Source organism: Marmota monax, unplaced genomic scaffold, assembly GCF_021218885.2.
Source record: "Marmota monax isolate L192 unplaced genomic scaffold, Marmota_monax_Labrador192_F-V1.1 WCK01_AAM20220418_F8-fsc00044, whole genome shotgun sequence".
NCBI classification, from domain to species: domain Eukaryota; kingdom Metazoa; phylum Chordata; class Mammalia; order Rodentia; family Sciuridae; genus Marmota; species Marmota monax.
Window position 1 is genome coordinate 2,793,133 of NW_026695198.1, and position 16,412 is coordinate 2,809,544.

The 16,412-nt window shown below is 40.4% G+C and overlaps 1 protein-coding gene across 1 annotated transcript in view; it reads left to right on the forward strand.

Annotated features, from left to right (window-relative positions):
• The first annotated feature begins 16,150 nt into the window (after nt 1-16,150).
• Ube2v2 (ubiquitin conjugating enzyme E2 V2) overlaps nt 16,151-16,412 on the forward strand; it is a 31,803-nt gene continuing 31,541 nt past the window's right edge. Inside the window, exon 1 of the mRNA XM_046428597.2 lies at nt 16,151-16,250. Within this exon, the coding sequence (XP_046284553.1) occupies nt 16,235-16,250 (16 nt within the window). The 5' untranslated portion in view covers nt 16,151-16,234. The remainder of the gene's footprint in view (nt 16,251-16,412) is intronic.

Consider the following 16,412-nt stretch of genomic DNA (forward strand, 5'->3'; position numbering starts at 1 on the left):
CCTTTCTTGCTTTAGGAGTTAACATGCGGGGTGAATTTGGATCTGATGGACCTTTTAGAATATCAAATAAAGGTCCCAATTCTCCTGTTGGTATACCTAGATAAGGCCTTATCCAATTTATGTCTCCCAATAACTTTTGAAAGTCGTTAAGTGATTTGAGTTGATCTACTCGTATTTGAATTTTTGGTGGACGGACCATGGTTGAGGATAGTAGAACTCCTAAATAATTAATTGGAAAATTTAATTGTACTTTATCTATTGCTATCTCTAGATTATAATTTTTTAATAAGTTTGTAAGTGTGGCATAACATTCCAGCAATATGTTTTTATCTTTATGTGCCAATAATACATCATCCATATAGTGAAATATTTGTAGTTCAGGATTTTGATTTCTAAGTGGCTGGATTGCTTTGTTAACATATATTTGACACATAGTTGGACTGTTAGCCATCCCTTGAGGGAGTACTTTCCATTCATATCTCTGATCAGGACCTTCATGATTTAATGCAGGGATAGTAAATGCAAAACGTGGACTATCCTCGGGATGAATTGGAATTGAAAAAAAACAATCTTTAATATCTATAGCTAAAACATGCCAGGTTTTTGGCAAAGCAGACAATTGAGGAATCCCTGATTGAGCAGGTCCCATAACAACCATCTCATTATTAATGGCTCTTAAATCTTGCAATAATCTCCATTTACCAGATTTCTTTTTGATGACAAAAATGGGAGTATTATGGGGAGATATGGAAGGTTGTATATGTCCTTCCGTTAATTGTTGTTTGACCAGATCATGGGCTACTTGTATCTTTTCTTTAGTCAGGGGCCACTGAGGAACCCACACTGGTCTTTCTGATTTCCAAGTAATTTTGATTGTCTCAGTGGCCCTTTCTGAAAATCCAACCCATGTCTGTCTGTTCCTTGATCTATTTGTACTGGTGCTGCTATACCTTGCCCTTGTTTTCCTAATCTTTTTTCTTTCCTAAAGCCTTGTCTAGCTCTAGTAGTGGGCACATTAGGATTGATATTATTTGTTAACGTCAAACCTAATTGATCTAGGACATCTCGTCCCCATAAATTTATAGGAAGATGATCCAATACATATGGCTGTATAGTTCCTTCACATCCTTCAGGATCCTTCCAATCTAATATCATAGAACTTCTATGGGGATTAGTCGCCACTCCTAGGCCTCGAAGCGTTTGAGTGGCTTGTTGTAATGGCCAATGTTTTGGCCATTCTTGACGAGATATGATGCTAAGGTCAGCTCCTGTGTCCAGTAGCCCATTAAACTCATGACCTTGAATATTTAGTTTTAGCATTGGGCGAGAATCTAAATTTAAAGACAACATAGCCCAATCTACACCTGTGGAGCCTAATCCCCTGGAACCTCTTTCTACACTATGACTAGGAAATTTATTATGTAGGCTGGGTATTATTAACAACTGTGCTATTCTATCTCCAGGTGAAATTACTGATATACCTCTTGGAGAACTAGCTATAATTTTTATTTCACCTACATAATCGGGATCAATTACCCCAGGACTTATCATAAGTCCTTTTAATGTAGATGAACTACGTCCCAATAATAAGCCTACTGTTCCTTGGGGAAGAGGTCCTTTTACTCCTGTGGGAATGATTTGAACTCCCATCTCTGGAGTTAATACTGCTCTGGCAGAGGCACAGATGTCCAACCCTGCGCTCCCTCGGGTTTGTCTGATGAGGGATTTAATGGACAATGTGTCCTGGGCACTACCCTGATGGTGTTGCTGGGATCCTCCACTGCCCCGTATATTTGTGGTTGTGGGCCCCGGAGCATTGGGCCCCCCTGTCCGTTTTTTGGCAATGGAGCCTGATGCCTTTCTCCACGATATCTTGGATAAATACCTGGTCTTTGTCCGTTTTTTGATAAGGGAGTACCTTCTATGGTGGTTTGAGAACGGCATTCATTAGCCCAATGTCTCCCTCTACGGCATCGTGGGCAAATACCTGGTATTCTATTCCTTTGATACCTACTTTTGTTAAACCCTCCTCCTATGGGGCAATTCCTTTTAAAATGTCCTGTTTGTTCACAATCATAGCATGTTTTTGGCCTGGCATCTAAAGCCTGTTGTACTGCAGCTGCCAAGACTTGCCCTTGTTCATTAATATCTCTACATAATTTAATATATGTGTTTAAATCTTCATGTCTCCATGGTCTAATAACCTCTCTGCAGCAACGATTTGCTTGGTCATAAGCCAGTTGTTTTATTAATGGCATTGCTTGTTCTGTATCCCCAAAAATTTTGGCAGCCGTTTGAATTAGCCTATCTACAAAGTCAGCGTAAGGTTCATTAGCTCTCTGTATTACCTTAGATAGCTGACCTTGTAAATCTCCATGTCCTTGTAAAGTCTTCCATGCCCTAACTGCGTCTGCAGCAATTTGTGCATATATAGCAGGATCATATTCAATTTGTTGCCGTTGACCCTCATAAGGTCCTTTTCCTAACAACATATCTAGATTTCTTTGAGGGTAACCGGCTGCTGCATTTCGCCTAGCTGTCTCCGTGCAAAATTCCTCATTGGCAACCTTCCATAACAAATATTGTCCTCCATTTAGTACAGATTTACACATGCTAGCCCAATCTGCTGGCGTCATGTCCAAGTTAGTAATGGACTCAACCATGCTTACCGTGAAGGGAGCTTGGGGACCATAGGTTGTTACAGCCTCCTTTAACTGCTTCACTGTTTTAAAATCTAAAGCACGGTGAATTCGCTGCCCTCCTGCCTGTTCAAGTACAGGGCATGCTAATCTTTGAGGTCCTGTCTCAGGATCCCATTTATCAACTACGGGGTTTGAGGGCCACTCAGCTGTCTCCATCGGTGGGGCTGTTGGTTGAATTACGCCCTCTTGTGATAAAATGGAGTTAGTAACAGCCTCCTGTTGTGGCCTTTTTCCTAACAACCCCTTTTCCTTTAAATTTTCTTCCTCTGTCTGACTAGCTCGAGAGACCTTCTCTTTTGCTTGATCTAAAATGTCTTTCTCCATGGTCTGAACCTCTAACAATTTACTTAACATCTTTTCGGTTTGTTTTTTACTAATTTCTAATCTACTATAAAGATAACGCAACCCAATAAGATAGCACAAAACAAAGCCGAAACTGAATGAAACAAAAACGGAATAAAAAATCGTTGTATCAATTTTCTCTTCCTCAGGGCCGACAAACTTCAAACCTTTAGTCAACCATTTTTTCCAGTTTGCCTGAGAAATTTCTAGGGATAGGCAGCTTGAAACAAAAACAAGATAAATCAAAACAATAACACATTGTTTTTTGAGTTGGTCACCCATTCTTTCGCTCTTCCTCAGGGGCGAGCAATTTCACTTACCTCTAAGCTTCAGAAGTTCCCCGTACGAGCCGCCAAATGCCACAGTCTGGCTGGGCACAAATGCCACAGTCTGGCTGGGCACACAATCACGAGCCACCACACAGCTTGTAGGTTCAAACAGCAACTCTTTATTCCCAAACTCACACCAGCCGTCTACAATCACGTTCTGGGGAAATCCACGTTCTCTTCCCAAATCCACCTTCTCTCCCAAATTCACCTCCACTGGGCTTCTATCTCCAAAATATACTGTCTGAATCCCGTGAGAACTCAAGGGGAACTCAGGCGGCAGGATACGCCCTATTCCCAGCAGGAATAATCTTAAACCTTAAACCTGGAACCTAAACCGGGAACGCCCTAAACACGATTATCTTAAAACCGGGAACACCCTAATCTGCCTTGGTCCTTGAGCAAGGTTAAGTACATTCAATGTCACTGCAACATGGGGTACGCTGGCAAGGAAATTGTCATACTTACTTGGCTAATGGCTCCCAGCAAAGGTTTATAAATTTTTTTGGTGGCAGTGGGAGTGGGTATCATGGATTAAACCCAGGCGCACTCAACCACAGAGCCCCATCCCCAGCCCTTTTTTGTATTTTATTTAGAGACAGGGTTTCACTGAGTTGCTTAGTGCCTTGCTGTTGCTGAGGCTGGCTTTGAATTCATAGTCCTCCTGCCTCAGCCTCCTGAGCTGCGAGGATTACAGGCATATGCCACCAAATCTGATAAGATTTGTAAGTTTTATAGATATTTTTTAAAAACCCACTCTTGCTGAACATGGTGATGCATGCCTGTAATCCTAATGACTTGGGAGACTGAGGCAGGGGAATTACAAGTTTGCATCAAGACTGGGTAACTTAGAAAGGTTCCATCTTAAAACAAAAATAAAAAGGATGTGCTCAGAAGTTGAGTGCCACAGGGTTTAATCTTCAAACAACAACAACAACAAAACAAACAAGCAAACAAAACAACAACAAAGCAAAGCAAAATACTCTTAGTTTTATTAATTTAATTTATTGATCTCCTGTTTTCGATTTCTACTCCTGATATTTTCTTTTCTTCTTCTGTGAACTTAATTTTCTCTTTTTCTAGTTTCTCAGGTGGAAGTTTAAATTAAATATTTTAGATTTTTCTTCTTTTCCAATATGTGCATTCAATGTTATAAAATTTTTTTCCTAAACACTACTTTCACTGAATCCCACAAATTTTGATAAATTGTCTTTTTATTCTCATTTCGAACAGTTCAAAATAATTGTTAATTTATCTTAAAAAATTTTTTTGACCCCAAAATCATTTAGAAGTGTGTTATTTCATCTCCAATTATTTTGCAAGCCACTGGAGAATTCTGAGCAGAGGAGTTTTCATAATCTGATTTATGTTTTTTTCTTTGTTTTTGGTACTGAAGATTTAACCGAAGGGCAAGTAACCACTGAACTACATCCCTAACCCTTTTTATTTTAAATTTTGAGACAGGGTTGCTTAGGGCCTCGCTAAGTTGCTGAGGCTGGCTTTGAACTTGCAACTCTCTTGCTTTAGGCTCCTAAGCCACTGGGATTACAGGCATGAGCCACCATGCTCAGTTGATTTGTATTTTAAAAAGATCACTCTGGGGGCTGGGGATATAGCTCAGTTCATAAAGTGCTTACCTTGCATGCATAAGGCCCTGGTTCAATCCCCAGCACTGCCAAAAAAAGTAAACTATATGTGTAATTATTCAAATAAACTAATCCCTAACATCTTTAGAGCAAGAACAAGGTATTTGGGGAGGAAGAGCAGCAGCAAGGAGACCCTTGCAATACCCTAGGTGAGATATGATGGAAAGTTACACAAGCGTAGGCAAAGTGGACATTATGAACAATGATAAACTATTAGGAATATTTGGAAGGCAAATCCACCAAAACTTCTGGATGACCTGCATGTGTGGTATGGGCAAAAGAGAAATCAAGGATGACTCAAGGATTTTGGCTTCAGCAAGATGAATTTATCATTTACCTGAGGTGGGAAAATAACCTTTAAGGTAGAACTCTGGTGGGGACAAGAGTTCAGTTAAATTTGAGATGTCTAAACCAGGCACAGTAGTGCATGCCTATAATCTGAGATTAAGGCAGGAGATTGCAGGTTTGAAGTCAGCCTGAGCAACTTCAAGATCCTGCCCTAAAAAAAAAAAAAAAGTGTGAAGGGTTTGGTGCTCAGTGTTAGAGCACCTATGGGTTCGAACCCAGTACACACACACACACACACAATGAGGTGTCCAATTAACTATTGCATTTGAGATGCTAATCTGAGTTAGCTTAATTAGAGTGTAGAGTTTAAAGGAACAGGTTCAGGCTTGAGATAAAAAATTGAGAATGAATACATTTAGATGAAACTTCATGTTGTAAGCCTGGCTGTGATCTTCAACTAAATATAAAAAGGAGAATCAAAACAGTCAAGAATGGAGACCTAGGGGCTGGATTGTAGCTCCGTGGTGAAATGCTTGCCTCTCACATGTAAGGCACTGGGTTCAATCCTCAGCACCACATAAAAATAAAGGTATTGTGTCCATCCATAAGCTAAAAAAAAAAAAAAAAAAAAAAAGAGACCTAGCACTTAATACTATGAATTCACAAGTAAGAGGAAGAAGCAGAAAAGAAAAGCAGAAAAGACCCAGAAAGAATGGCTAGTGAAGAAGAGGAAGATCTGGTCTTTTACTTTGTATATTCTGACGCTATGAGCTATGACATCTTGCAGCCTTTTTCCTCTGGAAGGATGATCCCTCCCAGGGTGAGCTAATTCTTAGAGATAGTGAACAATTCTCCTTCGACTTGTCTTTCAAATGCAAATCAATCAGTCCAGAGTAATACCCTATCACCTCCTTTATCAAACTCTCTATATCAAAATTTCTGGCTACTATTCCCTTCCCCTAATCACCCTAGGGTCAGACATCAGGCATATTAGGGTTAGCCCTATGCCCAGGAGTCCCCTGAAATTATTCGAACAAACTAATCCCAAACAAGGCCTTGTCTATTTCTTCCTACATTTCCTCCTCACTCCCTCTGCCTCTTGATTGATGCTGGAGCACCCCCATGTGGCCTTGCATGGCCTGCCAATGCCTCCTACTTCTGTGAACATAATTTTTCCTTCATGATGGTCATTTCCATGTCAGTGTGTCTTACCAAACCTGATTAGTACAAATCCTAGATATCCTTAAAACACTAGGAAAGGGTGGTAACATGCAGCCCACTAAAAAATTGGTCCTCTAGAAGACACTACCTACATAATGGAAGAAGATGGCTGCAAATCATATGCATAATTAAGGTCTAATGTCCAAAATATGTAAGGTCTAATATCCAAAATATGTAAGGAATCCAATAGCCAAAGAAAACCAGATAAAAACAATGGGCAGTGGGATGGAAAGGGAGAGAAAAGGGAAATTGCATGGTAATGGAGGGAGACCCTCATTGTTATACAAAATTACATATAAGAGGTTGTGAGGGGAATGGGAAAATAAACAAGGAGAGATATGAATTACAGTGGATGGGGTAGAGAGAGAAGATGGGAGGGGAGGGAGGGGGGATGGTAGAGGATAGGAAAGGTAGCAGAATACAACAGTTACTAATAGGGCATTATGTAAAAATGTGGATGTGTAACCGATGTGATTCTGCAAGCTGTATTTGGGGTAAAATTGGGAGTTCATAACCAACTTGAATCTAATGTATGAAATATGATATGTCAAGAGCTTTATAATGTTTTGAACAACCAGTAAAAAAAAATTAAAAAAACAAAAAAACAAAATGTACAATTGTTAAAAAAAAAAAAAAAGCAATGGGCAACATCTGGCTGGGGAATCTAACTCAGTGGTGGAGTGTGTACTTAGCATGGGCAAGGTTCTGGATGTGATCACACATACACATATGCACACACACATACACATATGCACACACACACACACACACACAAAGGGCAATGGTCCTGAATTGACATTTCTCAAAAGAAGGTATACATATAACCACCAACAAGTATATGAAAAAAAGTTAGCATCACTAATCATCAGAGAAATGCAAATTAGGAAAACAATTTTATTATCGGCCTGGGGTTGTGGCTCAGTGGTAGAGCGCTCACCTAGCATGCATGAGGCACTGGGTTCAATCCTCAGCACCACATAAAAGTAAAATAAAGATATTGTGTCAACCTATAACTAAAAAATAAATGTTAAAAAAAGAAAAAAACAATTCTATTATCTCTCATCTGTTCAAATACCTATTATCAAAAGGATGAAATATAATAAATAAGTGCTGGTAGGTTGTGAAGAAATGGGAACCCTTGCATATATGGATGGGAATATAAATTTATATGGCCATTATTGTAGTTTCTCAAAATTTAAAAACAAAAGTACCACAGGACCCAGCAATGCCTCTTCTGGGTATGCATCCAAAGGAAGAAGAAACAGGATGTCAACAAGATATCAAAGGATGAATGAATAAAGAAAATGTGGTGTGTACACACACACACACACACACACACACACACACACACTGAACTCCTACAGGATGGAAGACTTAAAAAAGAATAAAATTAGCCAGGAGCAGTGGCACACCCCCGAAAATCCCAACCACTTGGGAGGCTGAGGCAGGATGATCACAAGTTCAAGGCCAGCCTGGGCAATTTAGCTAGGTCCTAAGCAACTTAGATCCCCATCTCAAAACAAAAACAAACAAACAAACAAACAAAAACTAAAAAAGGCTTGGGGTGTAGCTTAGTGTTAAAGAGTTCCTGGGGGTTCAGTCCCCAACAGAAAAAAAAAACAAAGGAGGGGGAGGTGGGAGAGGGGAAGGAGGACAAGAAAGGATAAAAGGAGAAGAAGAAAGGAGAGGAGGAGAAGGAGAAGAAAGGAGATGAGGAGGAGGAGGAGGAGGAGATCAAGATCTTGCCACTTGTGGTAAAGTGGATGAATCTGGAGGACATTATGTTAAGAAAAATAAACCAGACACAGAAAGACAAAGGCCGAAGATCTCACTTATATTTGCAATCTAAAAAAGGTGAATTTATAGAAGAAAAGAATAGAATAGTGGTTATCAGAGGTTTGGGTTGTGGTGGGGATTCGGGGAGGTGTTGGTCAAAGGATACAAGTTTCAGCTGGACAGCAAGAATAAGTTCAAGAGACCTATTGTACAATGTGGTTAATAATAAAAGTGCATTGCATTTTGATAATTGCTAAGAGTAGATTTTAAGTGTTCTTATCTCAAAAAATCATATGTGTGGTAATTCATATGTTAATTAACTTCCCACAATATAAAAATAGTCCAAATATCATGTTGTTAAAAACAATTGAGGGCCAGCACAGTGGGGCACCCCTGTAATCCCGGTAGCTCAGGAGGCTGAGGGAGGAGGATCATGAGTACTAAGCCAGCCTCAGCAAAAGCTAGGGCTAAGCAATTCAGTGAGACCCTGTCTCTAAGTAATATACAAAATAGGGCTGGGGATGTGGCTCAGTGGCTGAGTGCCCCTGAGTTCAATTCCTGGTAATGCCCCCACCAAAGGGAAAAAACAAAACAAAACAAAACAAAAAAAAAAAAAAAAACAATACGGAAGCTGGGTAGCTCAAATTCCCTCCCCTCCTCCTTTTCTCTACTCTGACTGATCTTTCTTTGATTTTCATGAGATTACCCCTCACCATCTGAGAAAGGTAAACTTTAGACCAAACACTTTAAGTGGTTAGACTTTTGTCCCAAGCTGGAGAAAGAAACCCACTTACAAAACAGAAGGCACAGGGAAGCATGCTAAAATGTTCAAAAGACAGCAATACTCCTGGGGCAAATAATGAGGTCTTGTGTGCATATGTGTAAATGTTTTCTTATTTTTGTGTTTTAAGGAGCTGGAAATCAGACCCAGGGCCTCACATGCTAGACAAGTCCTCTACCACTGAGTTTCATGAACATGTTCAGCTACAGGTACTGAAATTTCCATTCAACAAGATCCATGAATTCCTTGGTTACTGAGGCCTCACAAATCTGTAGTTCAAAAAGGTAAGTGGATTAAAATGAATCTGGTTTTTTTTTTTTTTTTTTTTTTGGTACCAGGAATTGAAACCAGGGGCACTCAACCACTGAGCTATATCTCTGGCCCTTTTATATATTTCATTTAAAAACAAGGTTTTACTAATTTGCTCAGCACCTCACTAAGGTGCTGAGGCTGGCTTTGAACTCACAATCCTCCTGCCTCAGCCTCCTGAGCCACTGGGATTATAGGCATCTGCCATAGAACCTGGTTGGATCTGCTTTTTTAAAAAAACAAAATGTTAGCTTTTTGTCCTACTGAATTCTTAGTACATACTAAGAGAAGTAGAGCAGTTTAACAAAAGGACAAGAAACAAACCAGGAAAGATTCAGGCAAGTGGTATTTGAATTGGACCTTAGGGAGCACTAGGATGTTGAAAGTGGAGGAAAGGAAATCTAAGGAAGAGAAACAACCCTGAGAGACAGTAACAGTGCATGTGGAAGATGGCTTGAATGTAGTGTGGGCATCCACTGGTCAAGGATGAAGGATCACATGGGATAGTTGGAGGAGGAGAATTCTGGCTGGTTGTGAAAATCAAACAGTAATATTTGGCCTTTACATTATACCCCAGGCTGAAAACCCCCTACAACAGACATTGACACATAATACAGTACTTTCTTTCTGTTGAGCTTGGTGATGGCTGTAAACATGGGTCTTCAGCTGCCATTATGAATTGATTCAAATTGGAAATCAACAGGAAACTTATTGCCAGCCTGGTAGTTAGAAAAAAAAAAAAGTAGCAAATGCAGGTTTTCTCATTCAGAAAGTATTGCTTAAAAAACAGATATTGTTGGGCTGATGGTGCATACCTGTTATCCCAGTAGCTCAGGAGGCTGAGGGAGAAGGATGGAGAGTTTAAGGCCAGCCTCAGCAACTTAGTGAGACCCTGTCTCAAAATTAAAAACAAAAAGGACAGGGAATGTAGCTCAGGGGTAAAACACCCCTGGATTTGATCTTCAGTAACATACACACACACACACACACACAAAATTAGGACAGGTTAGCTGAGATGCTGTTGCAATCTAAGTATGTCTGCAATGAGGCCATTAGAATTGAGAAGATATGCTTGGGGAAAATTCAATAATTTGATGAAAATATTAGAATTTCCCCACACTGGTAAGACATTCCTGTTAGGTTGTTGTGTAAGAATCTTTTAATTGTGGGCTGGGGCTGTAGCTCATTGGCAGAGTGCTTGCCTAGCATGTGTGGGGCACTGGGTTGGATCTTTGGCACCACATAAAAATAGACAAATCAAAAAAAGACATGCTGTCCATATACACCTATCAAAAGAGAAATTTTAAAAAATCTTTTGTTTGTGAGAAAATCAGGCTCATCCAGGCTATCAGGTTATAGGGCCTTATAATCAGAATGTTGTGTTATTTTTCTATTGATGCAAACTAATTATCACAAACTTGATGACTACAGCACAGTTATTCTCCCATAGTGTCTCTGGGTCAGGTCTCTAGGTTTGGCTCAGCTGTGCCTTCTGCATGCTTATGATCCAAGTTCCAGTTCAGGAGCTGTAGCCTTGTTCCAAGACTTGACTGAGGAGGGAACAGTTTCTAAAGCTCACGTGGGTGATGGCAGCACTTGGCTCCCTATAACTGTCCCACTGAGAGTCTCAGTGTTGGCCAGAGGCTTCTTGTCATGTGGTCCCTTCCAAAGTGAAGCTTGCAACATGGCAGTTGGCTTCATCAGATCCAGCAAAGGAAAGAATTTCCTTGTAGAACAGGCATTATCATAGTATGTATCACAGAGTCATCAATTCCAGAAGGTATGAGTCATAGCGCACTTTGAAGTGTATCTATTACAGACACTGATGGCAGCAAGGGAGGCAGGAACTTCATGGGAAGAAGAGGAATATTTGTTTTGGCAATTGGAAGGATGGAAGGATCAGATGAGTTAAGGAATGTGACTGCCTTCAAAATGTCATGAGCAGCTTAGGCTGCTAGTCACCCTAAGCTGAGAAGCAAGGTGTCTTCCACTAGTAGAATATAATTGGACACTTTTTCTTGGAAGGGAATTAGGAAATGGTGTGTGCTAAGTAATTCTCAATTATCCAGTAACAAAATAGTTTATTCATCATAATTAATACTATTCTTTCTAAAAATAAAAAGGAAGAAGTTTGGGGGGGCTGGGGTTGTGGCCCAGTGGTAGAGTGCTCGCCTAGCACGTGTGAGACCCTAGGTTCGATCCCCAGCACCACATAAAAATAAATAAATAATATAAAAGTTATTGTGTCCAACTACAATCGAATAATAAATGTTAAAAAAGAAAGGAAGGGGCTGGGGATGTGGCTCAAGTGGTAGTGCACTCGCCTGGCATGTGTGTGGCCCGGGTTCGATCCTCAGCACCACATACAAACAAAGATGTTGTGTCTGCCGAAAACTAAAATAAATAAATAAATTAATTAATTAATTAAAAAAAAAATAAAGGAAGAAGTTTTGGAGATGCTTATAGAGATGTAGTAAGTACCATGATAAGGAAACAAATAAGTGTAAAATATGAAGGAGAAATGGGAAAGTAAGGTGAATTGAGGCAGTGAACTCAGTATATACATTAAGAATATATATGAGATGTATATTTAATACATATTAAATATTTACTAGTGATGTGCCACATATTTGGATTTAAGTTTTTGAGCAGCTAGAGAGTCAAGAGGAAAACACACAATTCCTCTAAAACTTATTTGCCTGTTAGTTGAAAGAACCATTTTCTCTTGGGATCTAATCTTTGTAATAATCGCCACCATTTTTTGTTCACATTTAAAAAAAATATTTTGTTTTAGGTGTCGATGAACACATTACCTTTATTTTATTTCTGTGGTGCTAAGGCTCAAACCTAGTGCCTTATGTGTGCTAGGCAAGTGCTGTACCACTGACCTACAACCCCAGCCCTGTTGTACACATTCGATGGCCCAGACACTGTATTAGATGTGCTAACTATAAACCTTAAAATTATTCCTATTTTTTTTTTCTGGTGAGGAGATGCAAATTAATAGAGATTAAATGCCTTCCTCCAGGTCATAGGGTGCACAGTGGATGGACTTGGATCTCCGGTTCCAAACCCATCTTCTTCAGTATGCACTCATGAGATGGATGAGTGAGCAGAGGTGGAGAACTACAGGGAGTGACTGTTGTTCACCTTGGCTTCAAGGTCTCTCCTATGTTCTTGTGTTATTCAAGCTGCCCTCGCCTCTTGCTGATTCTCCTGTGCACCAGGATTTGCCTCCACAGGTGTTGTTTGACTGGTTTGTTTGACCCTCCAGGTATTTTTTGATTTGCTCTTTTCTGCCACTTAATTTCCATACTGAACAAAGTTTTATTAGTCAACTCATTTTCTGGGAGGTGAAGGGAATTAACCCAGAACCTCACACATGTTAAGTGCTGAGCCCCAAACAATATTCATTCCAACACATTCGCCAGACCTTTAAATTAGCAAACATTATGTAGTGATTTTCTAATCTCAACAGAATAATGGGAGATTTTAGACTATTTTAATATTTTATTTTTACTGCTGGGATTGAATGAAGGGTTTTATGCATGCTATGCATGTGTTCTACCAATATATTACATCCCTAGTAAGAACCTATTTGATTTTTGTGATTTTCTTCTTTTGTTCACTTTTATTTTCTGGTTGTTTTTGTTTCGTGGTTGTCTCTGATGTAATCTGAAGGAATTATTCACTTGTACTTGTTTCTGGTTGTTACTAAATTTGTTGCTTTTTTCCTCATATACCATTGAGTAAAAGCCAAAATTATGCACTTTGTTTTTCAAGTTACACAAAATCTAACTTTCTCTCTCTCTCTCTCTTTTTTTTTTTTTGTAATTTATTCTTCAAAGAAATATGGGTAGAAACATGATAGTAGTACTGGCTTCACAAGTTTACTTTGCAATATAAGAGGAAATATATTTATGTATTTTGTCATTAAGATTGAGACATTTCCTGAGAAAATGTTTCACGTTTTAAAGGAGAATCAATGTTTGCTAATTATTGCTTTTTTTTTTTTTGGTGGGGGGGTGTACCAGGGATTGAACTCAAGAGAACTCAACCTCTGAGCCACATCCCCAGCCCTATTTTATACTTTATTTAGAGACAGGGTCTCACTCAGTTGATTATTGCCTTGCTTTTGCTGAGGCTGATTTGAACTTAGCCTCCAGAGTTGCGGGGATTACAGGTATGTGCCACTGCACGGGGCTAATTATTACTTTTGATTTTGTTGGAATGAGCATATTTAAACAGTCTATCTTAATAAGATGGAAAACTTATGTCAACACAGGTCTCCTGTAGCCAAGTGTAATTGGGCCAGAAATTTGTGAAAAATGTATGATGATTGTTATGCAATGTTCGTATGATTAATGAATATACAGTAACAATGCTGCTTAGCAAATCATCCTCAAACTTAGCAATCTAAGAACCCCCCCCCCCCCAAACAAAAAGCAAACATCTCATTTTTTGTGGGTCAGGAATCTGAGTGTAACTTATCTTGGTTCCTCTGTCCCATGGTCTCTGGCAAAGTGCCAAAGGAGGAGTTGGCCAGGGCTGTGGTTTCATCCGAAGGCTAAACCGAGGGAGAATCTGCTTTTAATCACACTCCCATGGAAGTTGAAGGGATTCAGTTCCTCTTGGGCTGTTGAATTGAGGGCCTCATTCTTTGCCAGTTGTTGGCTAGAGGCTGCCCTCACTTCTTTGCCATGAGTACTTCTCCACATGAAAGCTCTCAACAAGGCAGCTGTCCCTCCTCAGAGGAACTAAGAGAGTGCTGGGGACAGAACCCAAACTTCTAAAAACAGAACTTGGAATTGATATAGCAGCTCCTCTGCCTTTCTCTGTGTAATAGAAACTAGTCAGTAAAAAGAAACAAATCACCATCAACAACAAATCCAATTTTGCTAGGTGTGGTGGCCCAAGCCTGTAATCCCAGTGGCTTGGGAGGCTGAGGCAGGAGGAGCACAAGTTCAAAGCCAGCCTCAGCAATTTAGTGAGGCCCTAAGCAACTTGGCAAGACCCTGTCTCAAAATAAAAAAAATTAAAAAATTGGGCTGGGGATGTAGCTCAGTGCTGAAGCAACTTTGGGTTCAATCCCTGGTGCAAACAAACAAACAACAGACAGATGGAAAGAACTAAAAATCCCCATACTGCCAGTAATTACCTGTCTCTACATCATGAATACCCCTAAATCAAACAAACAAAATAAATAAATTCAGGATATATATATATATATATATATATATATATATATATATATATATATAAATTATAGCAACACCAATATCTACAAGTATCATGACCAACAAAGTAATGGAAACTAGGAATGAAAAAAGCATTAACTTTGGGTTCAAAACTGCATTAGAGTCTGTACTCTCAGAGACTCCAGAGGCAGAGGGAGGAGAATTGCAAATTCAAAGGGCAGCCTTCAGTAATTTGCCAGGCCCTAAGCAACTTAGCAACACCCTGTCTCAAAATAAAAAGGCCTCGGGAGTACCTTAGTGGTAAAGCATCCCTGGGTTCATTCTCCAATACCCAAAAATGAAACCCCCAAAACAAACAAAAAATTGCATTAGATTCCCAGATCTGTTGCAAACTATTGGTAGTGTTACCATCTAGGAGTCCTGGGTTCCTTGTCTCCCTTCAGCAAAGACTTGAAGAACAGAACACAGAGACAGCAAGCAAGAAGCAGCTATTGCAAAAGTGACAGAGACAGACTTCTCTGAAGAGGCCCCAGAGCTGGGAACCCAGTGGGGGAGTTTTGGTCCATTCTTTTTACTGCCTCTGAATTTTCCCCTTCTCTCATCTCCTCCCCTGTCCTCTCTGTCCTCAACATTATTGATTGGTGTCCCTTCTGTCCACACAACTGTTTTAGTTTTTATATTGGATCCCCACTTAGTAGCAGGAGTACAGAAGGGTCTGTCTGATTGGGTCCTTTCCTTGTGTCCTTGAGCACTTTCCTCATCCAGGAAGTTGACATCATCAGAAGACCCTCACCATGCTCCTTTGTTCTGGCTCTGACCCAGCCTCCTCACTGGCCATCTTTGCTTTTTGAAGGACATAATGATTGCTTAGAAAGTTTAGTTTATTCCTCTTGAAAGATGTTTTTAGGGTTAGTCATACATTTAAATAATTTTCACTATTGTGTATACAACTAAATACAATAAATTGGTTTCTTAGGGATTCTTCAAATTTACTGTCCAACTCAATTTTTCAATTGTTGATGCACATATTTTGTGTAGGTTTTTATTTTAATAACATGTCCAAATTCAACTTTGTTCAAATATCATTTCGATAATTAATGAATATGAAACATTACTGAGGGCCCCCCCCCCCTCTTTTTTCAAGGTTCTATAGGATCGAGAATCTGTGTTCTCCCTAGCTGCACATTTCTTTAGATGCCCTTTGACTATCACATCGCAGACTGCTGCCCTCCTGCACACGCCTTTTTTTTTTTTTTTTTTTAAATATTTATGTTTTAGTTACAAGTGGACACAATATCTTTATTTTTATGCGGTGCTGAGGCTCGAACCCAGGGCGTCACTTGTGCCAGGCAAGCGCTCTGCCTGAGCCACAACCCCAGCTCTGCACACGCCTTTTAACACGTTTTCTTTTTCTATTTTATGGAGACTGACTCATCTTTGTCTGCCAGCCCTCTTCTAGTGTTTTGAGGTAACTATAATCACGGGGGCCGAGTCCCCAGCGCCCCCGGGCACAACCATCACTGGGGCCCAGCAGCGCCCGCCGCCGGGGGTGGAGCCCATGGTGACGTGGACCCGGCGGCGTGCTCCCGGAAGTGACGAACCACGTCCCGTGCGTGAGGGCGGCTGCGTCGGGCTGCAGGAGAAGATGGCGGTCTCCACAGGTCGGTTCCTGGGCCGGGCTGCCTGCTTTCCCGCTCTGACCCGGCTCTCCCCCTTCCCCCGCTCCTGGCGGCGGGGTGCTGTCCGTGTAGGAGAAGCCGGAGTGCGCTCTCTTGAATTCTGCGCTCCCCTGGAACGAAGCCTGGGACTGGGGAGGGATCGGG